The sequence below is a fragment of the Camelina sativa genome, chromosome 14 (assembly GCF_000633955.1).
Source record: "Camelina sativa cultivar DH55 chromosome 14, Cs, whole genome shotgun sequence".
NCBI classification, from domain to species: domain Eukaryota; kingdom Viridiplantae; phylum Streptophyta; class Magnoliopsida; order Brassicales; family Brassicaceae; genus Camelina; species Camelina sativa.
In genome coordinates, this window is record NC_025698.1 from 29,648,803 (window position 1) to 29,663,340 (window position 14,538).

Sequence of the window (14,538 nt, forward strand, 5' to 3'; positions counted from 1 at the left end):
GTAACAAAACAAAAAATTTAAGGCCTGTTCCACCAACGAGGAGAATACACATCATTAAATTAGATAACTATACAACGCATTAGAGATGGGATGTGGTGTGTATGTACGTACATACATTTTAGATAGTTCACAAAGTTGTGTAGCCATAAATTCTAAATTAATATTGGGCATAATTAGGTGTCAAGCTGGTTCAACAAAGAAAGCACATGGGGACACTTCCCCAAAGCTTGTCTTAACAAAAAAATAATCCAAACAATTAATAACTTTGCTCAAAATCTATCTAATGCATATAAACACATTCGTTGTCAAAAAAAAAATATATATATATATATATATAGATAAACACATTCAGAAACTTTCACTTATACACTTCTCCAGAAAAAAAAAGCCTACAAAATTTAAAATGGAATAAATAAACAAATAACAAAAACATCTCAATGTGGATCATTTAATGAATAACAAAATCCATTTTAGTATTTTTTTTTATTGAAAAAAAATCTACATTGATTTAAAACTTTGATCATATCTTAGCTAATAAATCATTCTTAATTAATGGTTGGCATGCTTCATCAATCAGCTATAATAAAAACACCAAAAACATACTAAAAGATATAATGAGATCAAAAGTGTGTACTAATTAAAGTCCGTCAATTAATGAATTTTGTACATAATTACGACGTCGTTTAAATCTATAATTAGGACACGATTTTACCCTTTTTATTTTATTTTTAAAAAATATATACGAAGCAAAAAAAGATAAACCAATGAAAAAAATAGGAAATGAAAAAAAAAAGATAAATGCGAAAATAAATAAAAAAAAAGCAATTTTCATCGTTCCGTCACAGTGAGAGAAGAAATTAGAATCAAGAAACCGACGTCTCTTCTCTTCTCTCTCCCTCACCTCCTCTTTCTTCTCTTCTCTTTTTTTTCTTTGGATCTCTCTCTCTCTCTCCCTCGCTGATTAAACCTCTAAAATCAGGTAATCATCACGTTAATCGGATTCTCTTAGCTTCTCTTTTTAATAAATATATATTTCCCAGTTTCTCTTTTGGTCCTGGGAAATTTTTTTTTTATTTGGTGAGTTTTTGATAATTGTGTTATTCATCAAGTTTATCTGAAGAAATTGCATTGTTCTTGGTCAGTTTTGTTTATATGAATTTGTAATCTCTTTTGATCATCATTTGATTTTGGTTTTATCTTTTTGCAGGGAGTTTCTTTTTTTTGTTGGTTTCGGATTCTCAGGAAAATTTAGCAACTCTCTTTGTGTCTTTTGCTGCTGTTTGCTCAGCCCCCTTTGAAAGCTTTTGTCTTTCTCTCTCTCTCTCTCACAATCTTAATGTTCTCAAGGTTAGAAATTTCTTCTTTGTTTCTGCTTAATTTTTGCTCCTGATTCTAGTTAGGCATGATGGGTGTGGCTAGTTTCCTTTTTGTTTTTGTAAGAAAGTTATGATCTTTTTTGCATTGTTATTGTTTTGTGCATGTGGTTTTTGATTTCTGCAGCTAAAGTTTTAGTCTTCTTGTTTTTTTTTCCATTTGATTTTGGTGAAAAAATGATAATTGAGAATGTTACCATGAGTTTGGGAATGCACTATGCAATCCTCCGAGAATACGGTTTCTGAGGCTGAATCAAAGGAGACCCATGTGTTTTGTCTGCTTTGGTTTCCTTACTTATTTCCCAAACTCAGCAGTTTACATGTGCATATGACAATGTGATGGCTTAATTTTGTTTTAGTATCAGCTTGAGATGTGAAAATGTTGCATTGGTGGGAATCAAGATGTTTGTTTTCTTACTCAGTTGTATGCTTTGTTGTGTCACCATTGGTTGTTGATGTTTCTATGAATACAAAACCCTATCAGAGGGCTTCTGCAGCAAGCGAAATGGGACAAAGAAATAGGACTGTTGATTTAGAAATGGAGCAGCAGCAATCTCAAGCTTCTCTCCAACCAGAACCTTGCATCCTTTTAGGCAGCTTTCCCCAACAACCGGATATTAATATCCCTGCCATGGTTGCAAATGTTCCTAATTTAGAACCTCATTCTCTTCAAGACCCAGCTTATGACAACTCAGCAATGTTCTACGGGCTTCCTCAGTACCAGCATCATCCTCATCAGCGTGCTCCAACGAATTTCTACGTTCCCTATGTGGCATTTCAGGCTCCTCCGGGTCAGTTACCATCTTCAAGCAGTCACGGTGTAGTTGGAGTAAGTCCTGATCTTGAATACGAAAGAAATGCTCATTTTATGGATCACACAAGAGGGACATATAAACGAAAGAACGCTGAAGGAATACCCGGACAACCTCCATATTTAAGTACCTTAGCAGCTCCATTCAACACACCGGAGACAATAGCACCTTTTGGAGGCGCTAGGAACAGACCAGGAGCTGTTACAGTGAACCCTGTTCCTCCTCCTCATGCTCCAAATAACTTCATTCCAGGAAACTATGCAGGTCATCATCCTTTTCCACCTCCTGGCTCAATCTGGTATGATCAGCACCACGGTAGATCTGATGGCTCACCTTCCTTTTGGCCTCACACACCTTACATGCACGGTACCTACTAACACACAATCTCTTTTTAAAGTTTTGAACTTTGTAATCTTATTTATCTATCTTTGAATGACCTTTCAGGTAGTAACATTGTCGCTGGTTCCATAGAGTCTAGTAGCAGAAACCCTACAGCATTTATGTATCCTTCACAGTTAAACCCGAGGGACCACTATTATAGTCATCATCACCACCCGGCACCTCCTCCTGTACAAGGCGTGAGAGGCCAGAACGCCAGATTATATCCTCACATGGCTTCTTCAGCCTCATACAGAGTTCCTCCTGGGGGTTTTACTCCTCAGAACACAATGAATAGCGGTCCCCCGGGCTCAGAGATGGGTTCGAGTCATGTGGGTCCGGTTCAACCAACCGGGTTTCGGATATACCAGCATCATCAACGAGATGATTCTGTACCTGTAGCAACTCTTAGACAACACCGTGGAGGAGGAGTTCCTCGGCTTAGAGTTATGCCTGATGATGTATGTAACTTTCTTGCCTCAAATTTTCTGTCCCATCTTTTTCCATTTTCCGTCTTTGCTCAAGGTTCTGTATCTTTGGTTCTCCTCAATGTGTGTAGGAAGTTGCGCTTTTGGAGTTTGGTGACTTCCTTGGTGGTTCTGGAAACAATCACATTGATCATCATCGAGATATGCGATTGGATATCGAGGAAATGTCTTACGAGGTGAGCCCATCATCACTCTTTACTGATGTAGTTATCAGAGTTAGGAGCTAAAAGTTGCCGTCTTTTAGGATCTTGGGTTTAGTATGAGCTTTAGAATCCACAATGCAATTTTCTGTGATCATTTAGTTGATCTGACTTGCAAAATCTGGGGTTTGAACAGGACCTTCTTGCGTTGAGTGAGCGAATTGGAACCGTAAACACTGGTTTGCCAGAGGAAGATGTTAAGAATCATTTGAAAACAAGAACATGTTCTGGAATCAACCATGAAATAGAGTCGTCGTCTCCAAGAACTAAAGATTTAGAAACTGAACCGTGCACAATATGTCAGGTAAAAAATAGCCCACTGACTCTCAAAACTTTTTAATGGCTGCACAAGGCTTGAATTTAGAGCGCTAAAGATTCCTCTCAATATATCTCTTTACAGGAAAGCTTCAAGAACGAAGAAAAGATTGCGACTTTGGATTGTGGGCACGAGTATCATGCGGAATGCTTGGAGAAATGGCTGATTGTGAAGAACGTTTGCCCAATCTGTAAATCAGAGGCACTGGTTATGGAGAAGAGAAAGGTATAGGAAGAAGAATGGTTATCATCTAATCTTATTGGGTTTATAAATATATATATTTATATATAGAAGGAGACTTTTAAAGAAGAGAAGAAAACAGAGTTTGGGTTTGTTTTCAGCTCCAAAAGAATTTTCTGTAAATTTCTACTTTTTTTTTCCTTTTCGTTCTTTTGTGCACATAAAATATGTGTGAATGGTCAAAAACTGTCATCTTTTAATTGGTTTCTTGGCTACGTGATAATGATAAGTGTACAGGCTAATTTGTTTACACTAGGTTCTTTGTCTTATTAACAGTTATACTTCTCATGTTTTCTTGTCATTTGCTTAGGCTTTAATGATCTATCTTGATTAGTCATTTGCATATTATTTTACAAATTCACACACTCAAGACTCTAAAGTGTTATATTTACTCAAAATCGATATATCTTCTATCATGTAAAACTAAAAAAATAATGGGTTCACACACTCAAAATTGTTTGGCAAAAAAAGTAACACTATTCAAAATTGTAAATCTTGTTCCAGTTCTTTCTGTGTTCTCGCAAGAAGTTGAAAAACTCTCTGTTGTTGCTATTCTTCAACAGTTCGTAAACTTTTGTTACATAACCAAAGTCTCGTCCGTAGATGTGACTTGCACATGCCGCTTTGTAACTCATCATCTCCCAATCTCCTATCAACATACCGTTTTTTATTTCTGTCTCGAGCATTCCCGGGGAGAAATGGCGGTTCCGCCACCACTTAGCCCGAAGAGCCCATACTGTATTGGTGAACATTTTTGGTGTCGGGTTGTATCGAACAGAATATGTTTGTTGGTTCCGTTTATCTCCAGATCTGTCGTCGAGGCATACAGACATTCTGTCTTCATCAAGATTCTCAAAGAAGTGACTGAAGCAAGAGGCTAACTCCTTCCAGATTTCAGGCTCAGGAAACGAAGCTTCTACATGCAATGCTATCATTTCCATTAGCGACTCTCTACTATACTCATCTACAGGTAAATGAAACAGATGGTATTATTAACAACTTACGCAGGATTCAAGGTCTTAAGACTAAAAGGTGTCTGATGGATTGATCTTAAGTACCTTCCATGCACATTCCAATAAGCTTCTTAAGGGTAGTTACACAACTAGGATCAATCTTTAAGATATCTTCATAGGATTTTGCAAGCATGTCGCTGTTACGATGAAACTTCTCCATCATTAGGGCCTTAATCCTACAGTTGAACAAAAGAACCAAAAGCCACTTCAGAAAATCCTTTGTTTCCAGATTCTAAATTCCTAAGGCGGGTGAGAGAATGAAAAATATATCTTTGTACCTGAAAGGTTTGATGTCATGTACCTTCTTGCACATCTCCTCGACCATTTTCATCGCTTCATCTACATGACCTCCAAATAACAGAAGCTAGAAAAGGAAAAAACAAACATGTAATTAGTGCGAGACATTCCAGCATAAAAGGGATGAACATGAGGACATTATGAGACACGTAGGCAAAAATAGTTAAATCAGTTTTTACATGTACAAGTGGATGTAATGCAGCCAAAGATACATGAGGCGGGGACTGAAGAGTATGCCGCATATATTTGACAGCATCCTTATAATAAGCATCATTGACAATCTTTATGTAGCAATCAGGATCTTCTGGCGGTTTTAAGGGAAGCAACCATGGATCCATGTTGCCTAACATTGAAAAAAAAGAAGCCATAGATTCAACAGAAGCGGTTATGGGTTATAGCGTAATGCAAAAAGAAATTCTCAGTACTCACCAAGAATATTAATAACGGTGGGATCAAATTCAGCTCCATCTCGCAAAGAGCCTTCGTTTTCTTCAGAGGCTGCATAGAGTTGTGGTGAAGTGGTAACATGCGGAGTACTCTTTAATTTTACCTTGGTATCCATTTTTGTTCCTGAGTCACTGATGGACAAATGGGAATCTTTTTTACAATACATGACGGAAGTCTCTGAATCGTTTCTAGCAGAAACCTCTGCCGCCGCAGAGCAAACCGACTCATCCCTACCTGAACCCTCAACACGACTATCCTGAGATCTTGATTCCGACATATTGGATACACTTTCGTTGTCATCTGCCTCTTCAGGCTGTAACTCCTTCAAGAATTTACTACACCACATCTTGTAGAATGTGATTCCTATAAAAAGATTGGCCCGTGGAAGCATTCCGAAATCACGGTTCTGCATCAAGCTACCAAAAGATAAAACAGAGTTCAATATTAACCCAAGCAGAAACGTAGCAGATAAAAATTGTAAACATAAAGACTATCAACATACACAATTACAAGATAACATGTGCACTGGAACTATCAAATGCAAACTATAGAAACCCCAACATCCTATTATAAACTAGTTCAAGAAGATATCAAATCGTACCTGATTGCAGCACTATTGGCATCAGTGTTCATATCATGCTCAATAAAATGACAAATTTGCTCGTACCAAACCAAGAGTCTCTCCTGTCCAAAATGACCAAGTAACTCAAATGTTATCCTCGAGCCTTAGACTCATATGTCCACAATAAGTAAACGAATCACAAATCTAAAAAGGAACCTCTTTATGTTGTTTACCAATCTGCCCAATCCAAGTATCATATATTCTTCCAATCTCATCGGCTTTGTTTTTCTTAGTTTCCGAGTGATTCACAATTTGTATATGAGCCTGCCAAACAAAAGAAGAAACAATAAGAACCATTTCATCATATAAAGGCAAAAACTTTGGAACTCAAAAGACCTCGTATTTGAGACGGTTCATCTTCGGACAAGGATCTTTAATAGTTCCTTTCATCAGAACAGAAAGCACACGACTTGCATCACTCCAGTTTCTCCTACGAAGTAACTCACTAAGGATCCCTGGTAATCTATTGAGATACTCACTTCTGCTTGCCTTTGGTCCAAGACTCAGAAGATAAGATGGTTTTGCCCTACAGAGATGAACTCTCTTGAACTTTTGTTTATCTGAGACGATAGAGTCAACAATATCTGAGCTTCGCACACGACGACGCTTAATAGCTTTAATGTCTTCAAACTTATCAGTTTTATCTTCGGCTTCTACCATTGTCCTTATCCCCAAATCTTCGTGTGAATCAAATCAATACCCAGAAGCTTGGAGGTTACGATTTAGGCGAGAATTGTCGAACCCAGGAGGAGGATATTGAGGAATAGTTGTAAGATAGGTTTAAAAGTCACAAAAGATGATGTTAGGGTTTTGGAAGAATTAGAGAATCCAAAACCCTAATACCATCAGATACCGACCGCCATGGAAACGGAGTGAGGGGAGAGAAGGAAGGAGATGAAAATACCTCTGGATTTTTGAGCTTTTGTGATTTCGCTCTTTTTTTATGGGCCTTTGGGCTTTTTAAACTGACTGAGCCCAATTGTTTAATCTCTTATCATACGAATTACCCAAACATGCGTGTTGTTTTAAAGATAATAAAACTACGTGACGTTTTGGAATCTCTCACATCCGAGGTTTTAGCGTTTACTCAAACGCAGAATCGCGTCGCGTCATCATCGCCCTTTTTTGGTCAAAAGACTCAAAACACGAATTGATTTTATTCTAAATAGTATGAACTATGAAGAATTTTGAAGAATGGATATTTAAATAGGAAATGTATTTTTTATGGTATCTACAATGTCGGCAAAATTGACTAATATTTGATTTTGTGCCCTTGAGAATAGCTTAATATTACACGTGTGGCCGCGTAATCAAATCCGGTTATGATGACTAACTAACGAACGTTTCTAAGGTAAACAAGCATATATTTCACGAATCGCCCTTACTCTACTTTGTTTTTATTTTTCAGCCCCTCCTGCTTACTACATTAATATAGTTGAAATTGACCCCAAAAGTTTTTGAAGTTAAGATTAAGGTCAAAACAATTTTTCAATTTTTTACTATAAATATTGAAACATGTATTGAAAAAAAATAAAAACACACCATCATAAATAACTGAAAATCTCAAAAATAATGTAGATATATCTACCCCAACTAAAATTCGTAATAAATCCGGCTGAATTGATGATAACCTTATCTTTTTTTTTTTGAGTTGATTTTTTTCTATATTTAAATTTCAAAATGCTAAAATAAAATAAATAAATGCTGAACAATTCAATTGTTGAATTTGAGGAAAGCCATTAATTGTAGGGAAGTACTATTACCCCCCAAGACTTTTATTTTTGTCACATTGTCATCTTCTACTTTTTGAAGTGGACAAATTTTATATTATTACATACTTAATAACTTACAGTAACAACACTACTTTGGCATCTTTTTTGGGGTGGCCAAAATTTATATTATTAATAAACTTACACTAAACAACTTTCATATAACTAATCCTTATTTTAACAACATCTGTACTCCTTGAAATTAATAAATAATAATGAGGAGGGTAGAATGGTAATTAGACACTGATCGCTTCATCTTCCTCCAGCTTCCTTTTTCATCACCGGTAAATCAAATCGCCATCTTCCCCCACAAACTGCCCCACACGATTCTCACACACACAACTTTATTAGTACTCTCTCCGATTTATTTATTTCTCCCCAACGATACATAGTACAATACTCATCCACAAAACTCTCTCCATGAACGTCCGCTTTTGATTTTTACTCTTCTTTTTTTTTTTTGGTTTTGTATTCTTCTTTCGTAATCAATCATGAGATTCAGATCTCTCATCTCTCTTCTCTTCCTTCTCATCTTCGCTTCATCCGCTTACGCTAGATTCGTCTCTGTGCATCAATCTTCAACCGGTCTTATATCCGATGGAATCGACGGTGGCGGCTCCGGATCGGTTATCAAGACGGTTGTTTCGGCTGAAGAGGAGAAAGAAGAAGCTTGTGAACAGACCTACGGGTTTATGCCCTGTACCAAGACCGCTCTTGGGAACGTGTTTCTGATTCTGGTTTATGGGTTTCTCATGTTCACTGCTGCTACGTATCTCTCTGCCGGGAGTGAGCTTCTTCTCGAGATCCTTGGCCCTGGAATTGTCGGTGGTTTGTTCCTTCCCATGCTCGGCGCCCTCCCGGACGCTATGCTTATCATGGGTATGTCTCAAATTTTGAAATTTCGAATTTTTGGATCTTTGAGATTTCATATGCTGCCTTCGATCTGTAGAGTGTCATGCTTGTGTTCCGAGTTTTGCGGAATTTGAATTTATTTGGGTGAGAAAATGTGATTTTTTGTTTGGCTCTGATTGAGTTTTGCCAGGTTCTGGGAACCAAATAGTGAAACGATGATTGTAACTTGTCACCTTGTGCTTTTTAGTGAAAAAGTCTTAATCTTTTTTTTTTTGTGAAGTTATAGTCTTTGCTCTTTCTTCTTGATGGGTCTTTGTCTATTTGTGTGTGTTTCTTTGGCTATAACATTGTCTTTTTGGATTTTATAGTGTCTGGACTTTCTGGAGACGCAGCAACGGCTCAAAGCCAAGTCTCTGTGGGGATGGGTTTGCTTGCTGGCTCCACTGTTATGCTTCTCACTGTTATCTGGGGAACTTGCACTGTGGTTGGCAAGTGTGACCTTCGAGATACTATTGCTGTAAACAATCAAGACACTAAACGCTTCAGTCTTAAAGGTAACAAAAAAAATATATAATACAGTTTCAAAAAAAAAAAATTCGGTATTGTTGTAATCTTTGATGAACACACAGAAAGTGAAAATGTAGCCTTTACTTATTGGTGTTTACTCTGTTTGTAGATTCTGGTGTAACTGTTGATGTTTGGACCAGCTATGCTGCTAGAATTATGGCTATATCAGTCATTCCGTTTGTCATTGTCCAGCTTCCGCAGATGTTGGGCTCACAATCTGGAAGACACTTGTCTGTGTTGGTTGCTCTAGTTTTATCTGTTCTAATGTTAATCTCTTACTGTGTATATCAGGTAACACCAATTTTCAGGACACTAGTTCCAAATAAGTATCTATTGTACTGATGTATCTTGTTTGTGAGATAATTATTCCTTGTATGATGATATCTAGGTCTTCCAACCGTGGATCCAAAGGAGAAGGCTTGCTTTTGCAAAGCACAAGCATGTTATATCAGGAATCCTAAAGCACTTGAAACAGCACTCTTTGGGAAGGCTTCTTGATGATGAAGGTCAGCCTGATGAACATGTCATTCGGAGGTAAGTCATGGTTTCTGTACATGGAGAAAGCAACAATTTTTAGACACTTTACTCGGTTTCACCTTGTGCTCAAGTTTATTCGGTTTATCAGGTTGTTTGACACTATTGATGCAAACAAGGACGGACACTTATCAGCGGCTGAACTAAAGGCGCTTATCATTGGGATCAGCTTTGAGGAGATTGATTTTGACAAGGACGATGCTGTGGGAAAAGTTCTCCAAGATTTTGACAAGACTCTCGATGAGCAAGTTGATCAAGACGAGTTTGTACGTGGCATTAAACATTGGCTCCTCCAGGCAATGGGAACTGCTGGTCCAGCTGGTCCTGATGCTGGTCCTCGAACGATGAAATTCCTCGACCATTTCCATGTGGTAGAGAGACTGTTGAAACCCTATTTGATTGAACACACATGGTCACAATACGTCTTTAAACTAAATACATTTACAATTAATCTCGTTTTTGACAGCAAACTAAGAGAGAGCATACTCTGTTGGGAGATAATGAAAATGGTGAGAACGAAGAGGAAGGCGGTGAGGTTGCAGACCCAAAATGGATCACTATTAAAGCAGCTCTGCTGCTAATCTTGGGAGCTGCCATTGCAGCTGCGTTTGCTGATCCTTTAGTCGACACAGTTAACAACTTCTCGGCAGCAACAGGGATCCCATCTTTCTTTATTTCCTTCATCGCTTTGCCATTAGCCACCAATTCAAGTGAAGCCGTCTCTGCCATCATCTTCGCTTCCCGCAAAAAGATCAGAACCGCCTCATTAACTTTCTCCGAGGTCCGTAAACCACACTTTCTTGTACCTTTCTGCCTCGTTATACTTCATAGACTAAAAACCAGTTTCTTGGTGTTTGTTTGTTTGTACAGCTATGTGGAGGAGTGACAATGAACAACATTCTGTGTCTCTCGGTGTTCTTAGCAATCGTCTACCTTAGAGGACTAACATGGAACTTCTCATCAGAAGTGTTGGTGATTCTCATCGTTTGTCTAGTGATGGGCAGTTTCGCGAGTTTCCGCACAACTTATCCTCTTTGGACATGTTTCATAGCTTACTTGCTTTACCCATTCTCCTTGGGTCTGGTTTATATTCTTGATTACTGGTTTGGTTGGTCGTAGAGATGATCGCTGTGTTTAAAAGAGTTTGTTCACATGAGTGAGTTTCTTCTCGCGTGGTTTCTTTTATTCTCGTTATGTTTATGGATTTGAGAGTGTAAAAACCTAAAAAAGTAATTTCTGAGATTTATCAGTGATTATATATTGAAATAACAGTTATTAAAGCTAATATGATCTTTCTTGTTTTACTTGTGGACCTTCTTCTGGTATTGAAACCAAGAATTACTCGTCCGGCGGAGCTAGAGAAGTTTTTAGGGAGGGTCAATCGGACTGGCCTGAGCTGGCCCAAAACTCGTAAAGCCCGTATATGTTTGCGTCCGGTCTTGTCCGAAATATTTCTAAGCCTATATTTCAAGATCTACACCCAGTTCTAACAGAGGGCTACCGGGCTTTTTGTGCTTATCTACAGATCAATAATTTAAATTTATAAGTCTTAAAAAACAGTGTTTAAAGATAAACTATAAAACAAATCAATCAAAATTTTAATAACTCATCTATATTCACTTCAACCAACTTAATTTAAAATAAAAAGTTTAAAACTAAATAAAATTTTATACTTTAACCAAATAAAACAATATATAATTCATATAAAATATCATAGATAAAAAAATTTAAAGTACTAAGCAAGGTTATTAAGTAAATATAAAAATTAGGATTAGAGATTTAAACTTTATTTATAATAAATCATTAATTGAATATTACAATCAAATAAAAATGTTAACAAAAAAGTACAAATATATTTGTTAAAAGGCTTTTCGGGCTGGTCCGAACCCGGTCGAGCTAAACTTAAAAAACCCTATAGCCCAAACGGGCTGAACCCAAAAAACTCGATTTTTCTGGACATATATATTTAAGTCCGAGCCCGGTATTTTTTAGGACCGGGTCGGACCAGCCTGTGGGCTTTGGCTCTAATTGACATGTCTATTCATATGACACCCATGAAATTATAAATTTTGATTTAGCTTTTATAAAAATAATTAATTGCACATATCTAACCAACATGTTGACACCCCTCTGAAATTTGTTGACACCCTTCAAATAAAAATATAACTCTTGGATTCTTTCATATCTCGTTTTCTATTAAGTTTTTTCTATAGTTTTAAGATATTAACATATGATCGTTGGGCTTTTTTGACAAACTGTTGGGCTTAGCTTTAATAAAATTTTAATCAATTATATATTTGTATGGTTAAACATAACTATAAGTTGATTAAATCATTAAACGACAAAAGTATAATTTCTCAAAAACTTGGACTTTTCCTCTTCCATCTTCATCTTTAAAATGTTTTTAATGTATGAGCGAGCTTAGAATTTATATTTATAATGAACTTTTGTAGTAACATTTTTCTAATATAACCTTTTCTTATAAAATATTATACATTTTTTTAATGTATGATCCATATCTAGAGATTGATCTTTACCAATTTACGATGAACTATTTTACTGCTCCTAATCTTCTCACTTGTCGCCTCTTCGATTCAGAAAACTTATATGCAAACGACGATGAAGTAATTGCTTTATATTGTACGAACGTAGAAAACTTACGACATGGTCCCGTAGCTCAGTTGGTTAGAGCGTTGGTCTTATGAGCCGAAGGTCGCGGGTTCGAGCCCCGCCGGGACCATATTTCGTTTCTTGTATTTAAACCTTGATGGAATGTATTATTATATTTTTTATTAACGTAGAAAGTTACCGTCAGGATCCCTAGCTCAACTGGTTAGATCATTGGTGTTTATGACCCGAAGGTAGCCAGATCGAGCCCGTCCTGGATCCTGGCTTTTATTTAGTTTTTACTTTTGGTTCGGTTCTCGATTCCTAAATTCATTAATTTGGCCTGACCAAATTTGGTAAGATAATTGGATCCAAATTTGGGTAGTTTCCAAAACAAACGGAGACAACATCAAAAGGTACCAAATCTTGAAGATTGGGTTAAATTAGTTTAAAGTAGCCTTGCGCATTCGGGTTTAGGTATATAGAACCCGTTCGGGTTTTTTGTATTTTCGGGTTGGGTTCAGGTTATTCGGGTATACCCGAACTCAAAAAAATTATGAACAATTTTTTTTTTTTTTTTTCATTTTATAAATTCCAGAAACTAAGATGGCAAAATAGTTTAACATGCACCTTTAAATGTCCAAGATACTCGGTTTGATTCCCCCTAGATGCATTTTTACATTTAATTCAGATTAGTTCGGGTTTTATTTCGGGTTCGAATAATATCCGAACCCGATCGGGTATCCGAACCTTAGAGGTACTGAACCGGATCGGGTTTTACACAAAACCCGAACTGAACCACCTACTTCGGGTCGGGTTCGGGTTTGGGTTCGGATAATATGCCCAGGGCTAGTTTAAAGCATACAATTAGGTTTAAAGCAATTTGGTAATTATTTCCATCTTTTAAGATTCTTAATCTTAGACAAAAAAATTTAGAGAGTATATATTATGAAATGGAATGAAGTGAAAAGATCAAACAGCTGTATGAAACCTTGAGATCTGACAAGAGATAGAGAAAAAGGGGGACCATTCTCTAAAGGTGACAACCTTTTTTCCCCAATTTTGGTTACATCCTTTTCATATACTTTGCTATCCTATTCTTATTATTATTGAGTGAGTCCATCCATGTCTTCTTCAACAATGCCCCTTTAATTTCACAAAAATACACCCCAAAATGATAAGAGGTTAATCTTTCACATAAACCAGATTTTTATCAAGAGCTACATATATATATATATATATATGAAAATCATATGTGTAATTGAACAAGTAGGTTTAAAAGGAAGCAGAAACGAATAAGATAAGGATAATTTTCCAAATGTAGAAATTGATATAACTTTGAGTGATCAAACATTTGATTAAAAAAAAAATTTCAGGCTTTCTATCTTCTTTCTTTCTTTCTTTTTTTGGCTACCAATTTATACTTTAGGATGGATAGCCACTACTTCCAATCTCATCTTATCACATCACATGTAAAGTGTTGCTTACTTTATAAAGCTCCATAACATTCATCACCTCCATAAGAATGAATAACCAAAGTTTTCACTTTCAGAGTAGGACAGTGCTCATAACAGTAAAAAAAAAAAAAAACAGTAGCAACCTGATGGTTTCATTAATTCATGTACTATCATTGATCATAAAAAAAGAGGGACTTGGTTATCTTTCAACTTCCTTCATTTAGACCAACAAGGGTGTCTTCATGTAATCTACTGTCCTATTCCTTTTTTACTTATTTAAAGACTATATCACACTCAGCTTTGGTGGATCTCCTACATACACGCTTGTTAAAAATTAAAAAGTTGTATGTGTTATTGACACTAATAAGACATCAAATTCTCTTTTGCTCTTTTTCATAAAAATATTGAAATTCTAGTAAGCTACACACCGAAATAAAGAGATTTTTAGAACTTGCATCCACGCACTAAACAAAATTTAAAAATAAACCCATCATTCTAAATTCGAAATTATAAAATCCAAAAGAAGCAACAACACATGCAAACTCTTGTCTATGGAAAATGACTCT

At 36.5% G+C, this 14,538-nt stretch overlaps 3 protein-coding genes and 1 non-coding gene across 5 annotated transcripts; 3 read left to right on the forward strand and 1 right to left on the reverse strand.

The window, feature by feature from the left end:
* Window positions 832–4,062, forward strand: LOC104742838 (probable E3 ubiquitin-protein ligase HIP1). Its single transcript, XM_010463893.2, has 7 exons — window positions 832–979; window positions 1,208–1,347; window positions 1,858–2,551; window positions 2,630–3,024; window positions 3,123–3,227; window positions 3,388–3,555; window positions 3,652–4,062. The coding sequence occupies exons 3-7, from the start codon at window positions 1,879–1,881 to the stop codon at window positions 3,796–3,798; spliced, it is 1,488 nt and encodes a 495-aa protein (XP_010462195.1). The 5' UTR covers window positions 832–979; window positions 1,208–1,347; window positions 1,858–1,878; the 3' UTR covers window positions 3,799–4,062.
* Window positions 4,226–7,091, reverse strand: LOC104758664. Of its 2 annotated transcripts, none has more exons than XM_010463894.2 (8): window positions 6,523–7,091; window positions 6,343–6,450; window positions 6,166–6,248; window positions 5,547–5,980; window positions 5,297–5,460; window positions 5,099–5,184; window positions 4,866–4,996; window positions 4,226–4,771 (listed from the first exon to the last, which is right to left on the reverse strand). In XM_010463894.2, the coding sequence occupies exons 1-8, from the start codon at window positions 6,844–6,846 to the stop codon at window positions 4,284–4,286; spliced, it is 1,818 nt and encodes a 605-aa protein (XP_010462196.1). In that variant the 5' UTR covers window positions 6,847–7,091; the 3' UTR covers window positions 4,226–4,283. The 2 variants fall into 2 exon arrangements, with proteins under 2 accessions (XP_010462196.1, XP_010462199.1); XM_010463897.2 differs by having other exon boundaries at window positions 4,284–4,771; window positions 6,360–6,450; window positions 6,523–7,090.
* LOC104742841 lies at window positions 8,252–11,193 on the forward strand. Its single transcript, XM_010463898.2, has 7 exons — window positions 8,252–8,834; window positions 9,176–9,361; window positions 9,484–9,665; window positions 9,763–9,908; window positions 10,000–10,279; window positions 10,375–10,689; window positions 10,779–11,193. Exons 1-7 carry the CDS (start codon window positions 8,447–8,449, stop codon window positions 11,025–11,027), a joined length of 1,746 nt encoding a protein of 581 aa, XP_010462200.1. The 5' UTR covers window positions 8,252–8,446; the 3' UTR covers window positions 11,028–11,193.
* On the forward strand, window positions 12,575–12,648 carry TRNAI-UAU. The gene has a single exon. It is a non-coding gene; the product is annotated as a tRNA-Ile (tRNA).

Excerpts from the sequence above, each read along its gene's own strand:
- LOC104742841 (XM_010463898.2), top strand. The coding sequence starts at position 8,447 with ATGAGATTCAGATCTCTCATCTCTCTTCTCTTCCTTCTCATCTTCGCT. Across the intron at positions 8,835-9,175 it reads GGACGCTATGCTTATCATGG|TGTCTGGACTTTCTGGAGAC; the intron begins GTATGTCTCAAA and ends TGGATTTTATAG. Across the intron at positions 9,909-9,999 it reads GATGAACATGTCATTCGGAG|GTTGTTTGACACTATTGATG; the intron begins GTAAGTCATGGT and ends TCGGTTTATCAG.
- LOC104758664 (XM_010463894.2), bottom strand. The coding sequence starts at position 6,846 with ATGGTAGAAGCCGAAGATAAAACTGATAAGTTTGAAGACATTAAAGCT. Across the intron at positions 6,451-6,522 it reads TGAACCGTCTCAAATACGAG|GCTCATATACAAATTGTGAA; the intron begins GTCTTTTGAGTT and ends TTTGTTTGGCAG. Across the intron at positions 6,249-6,342 it reads TTGGTAAACAACATAAAGAG|GAGAGACTCTTGGTTTGGTA; the intron begins GTTCCTTTTTAG and ends CATTTTGGACAG.
- LOC104742838 (XM_010463893.2), top strand. The coding sequence starts at position 1,879 with ATGGGACAAAGAAATAGGACTGTTGATTTAGAAATGGAGCAGCAGCAA. Across the intron at positions 2,552-2,629 it reads TCACACACCTTACATGCACG|GTAGTAACATTGTCGCTGGT; the intron begins GTACCTACTAAC and ends ATGACCTTTCAG. Across the intron at positions 3,228-3,387 it reads TCGAGGAAATGTCTTACGAG|GACCTTCTTGCGTTGAGTGA; the intron begins GTGAGCCCATCA and ends GGGTTTGAACAG.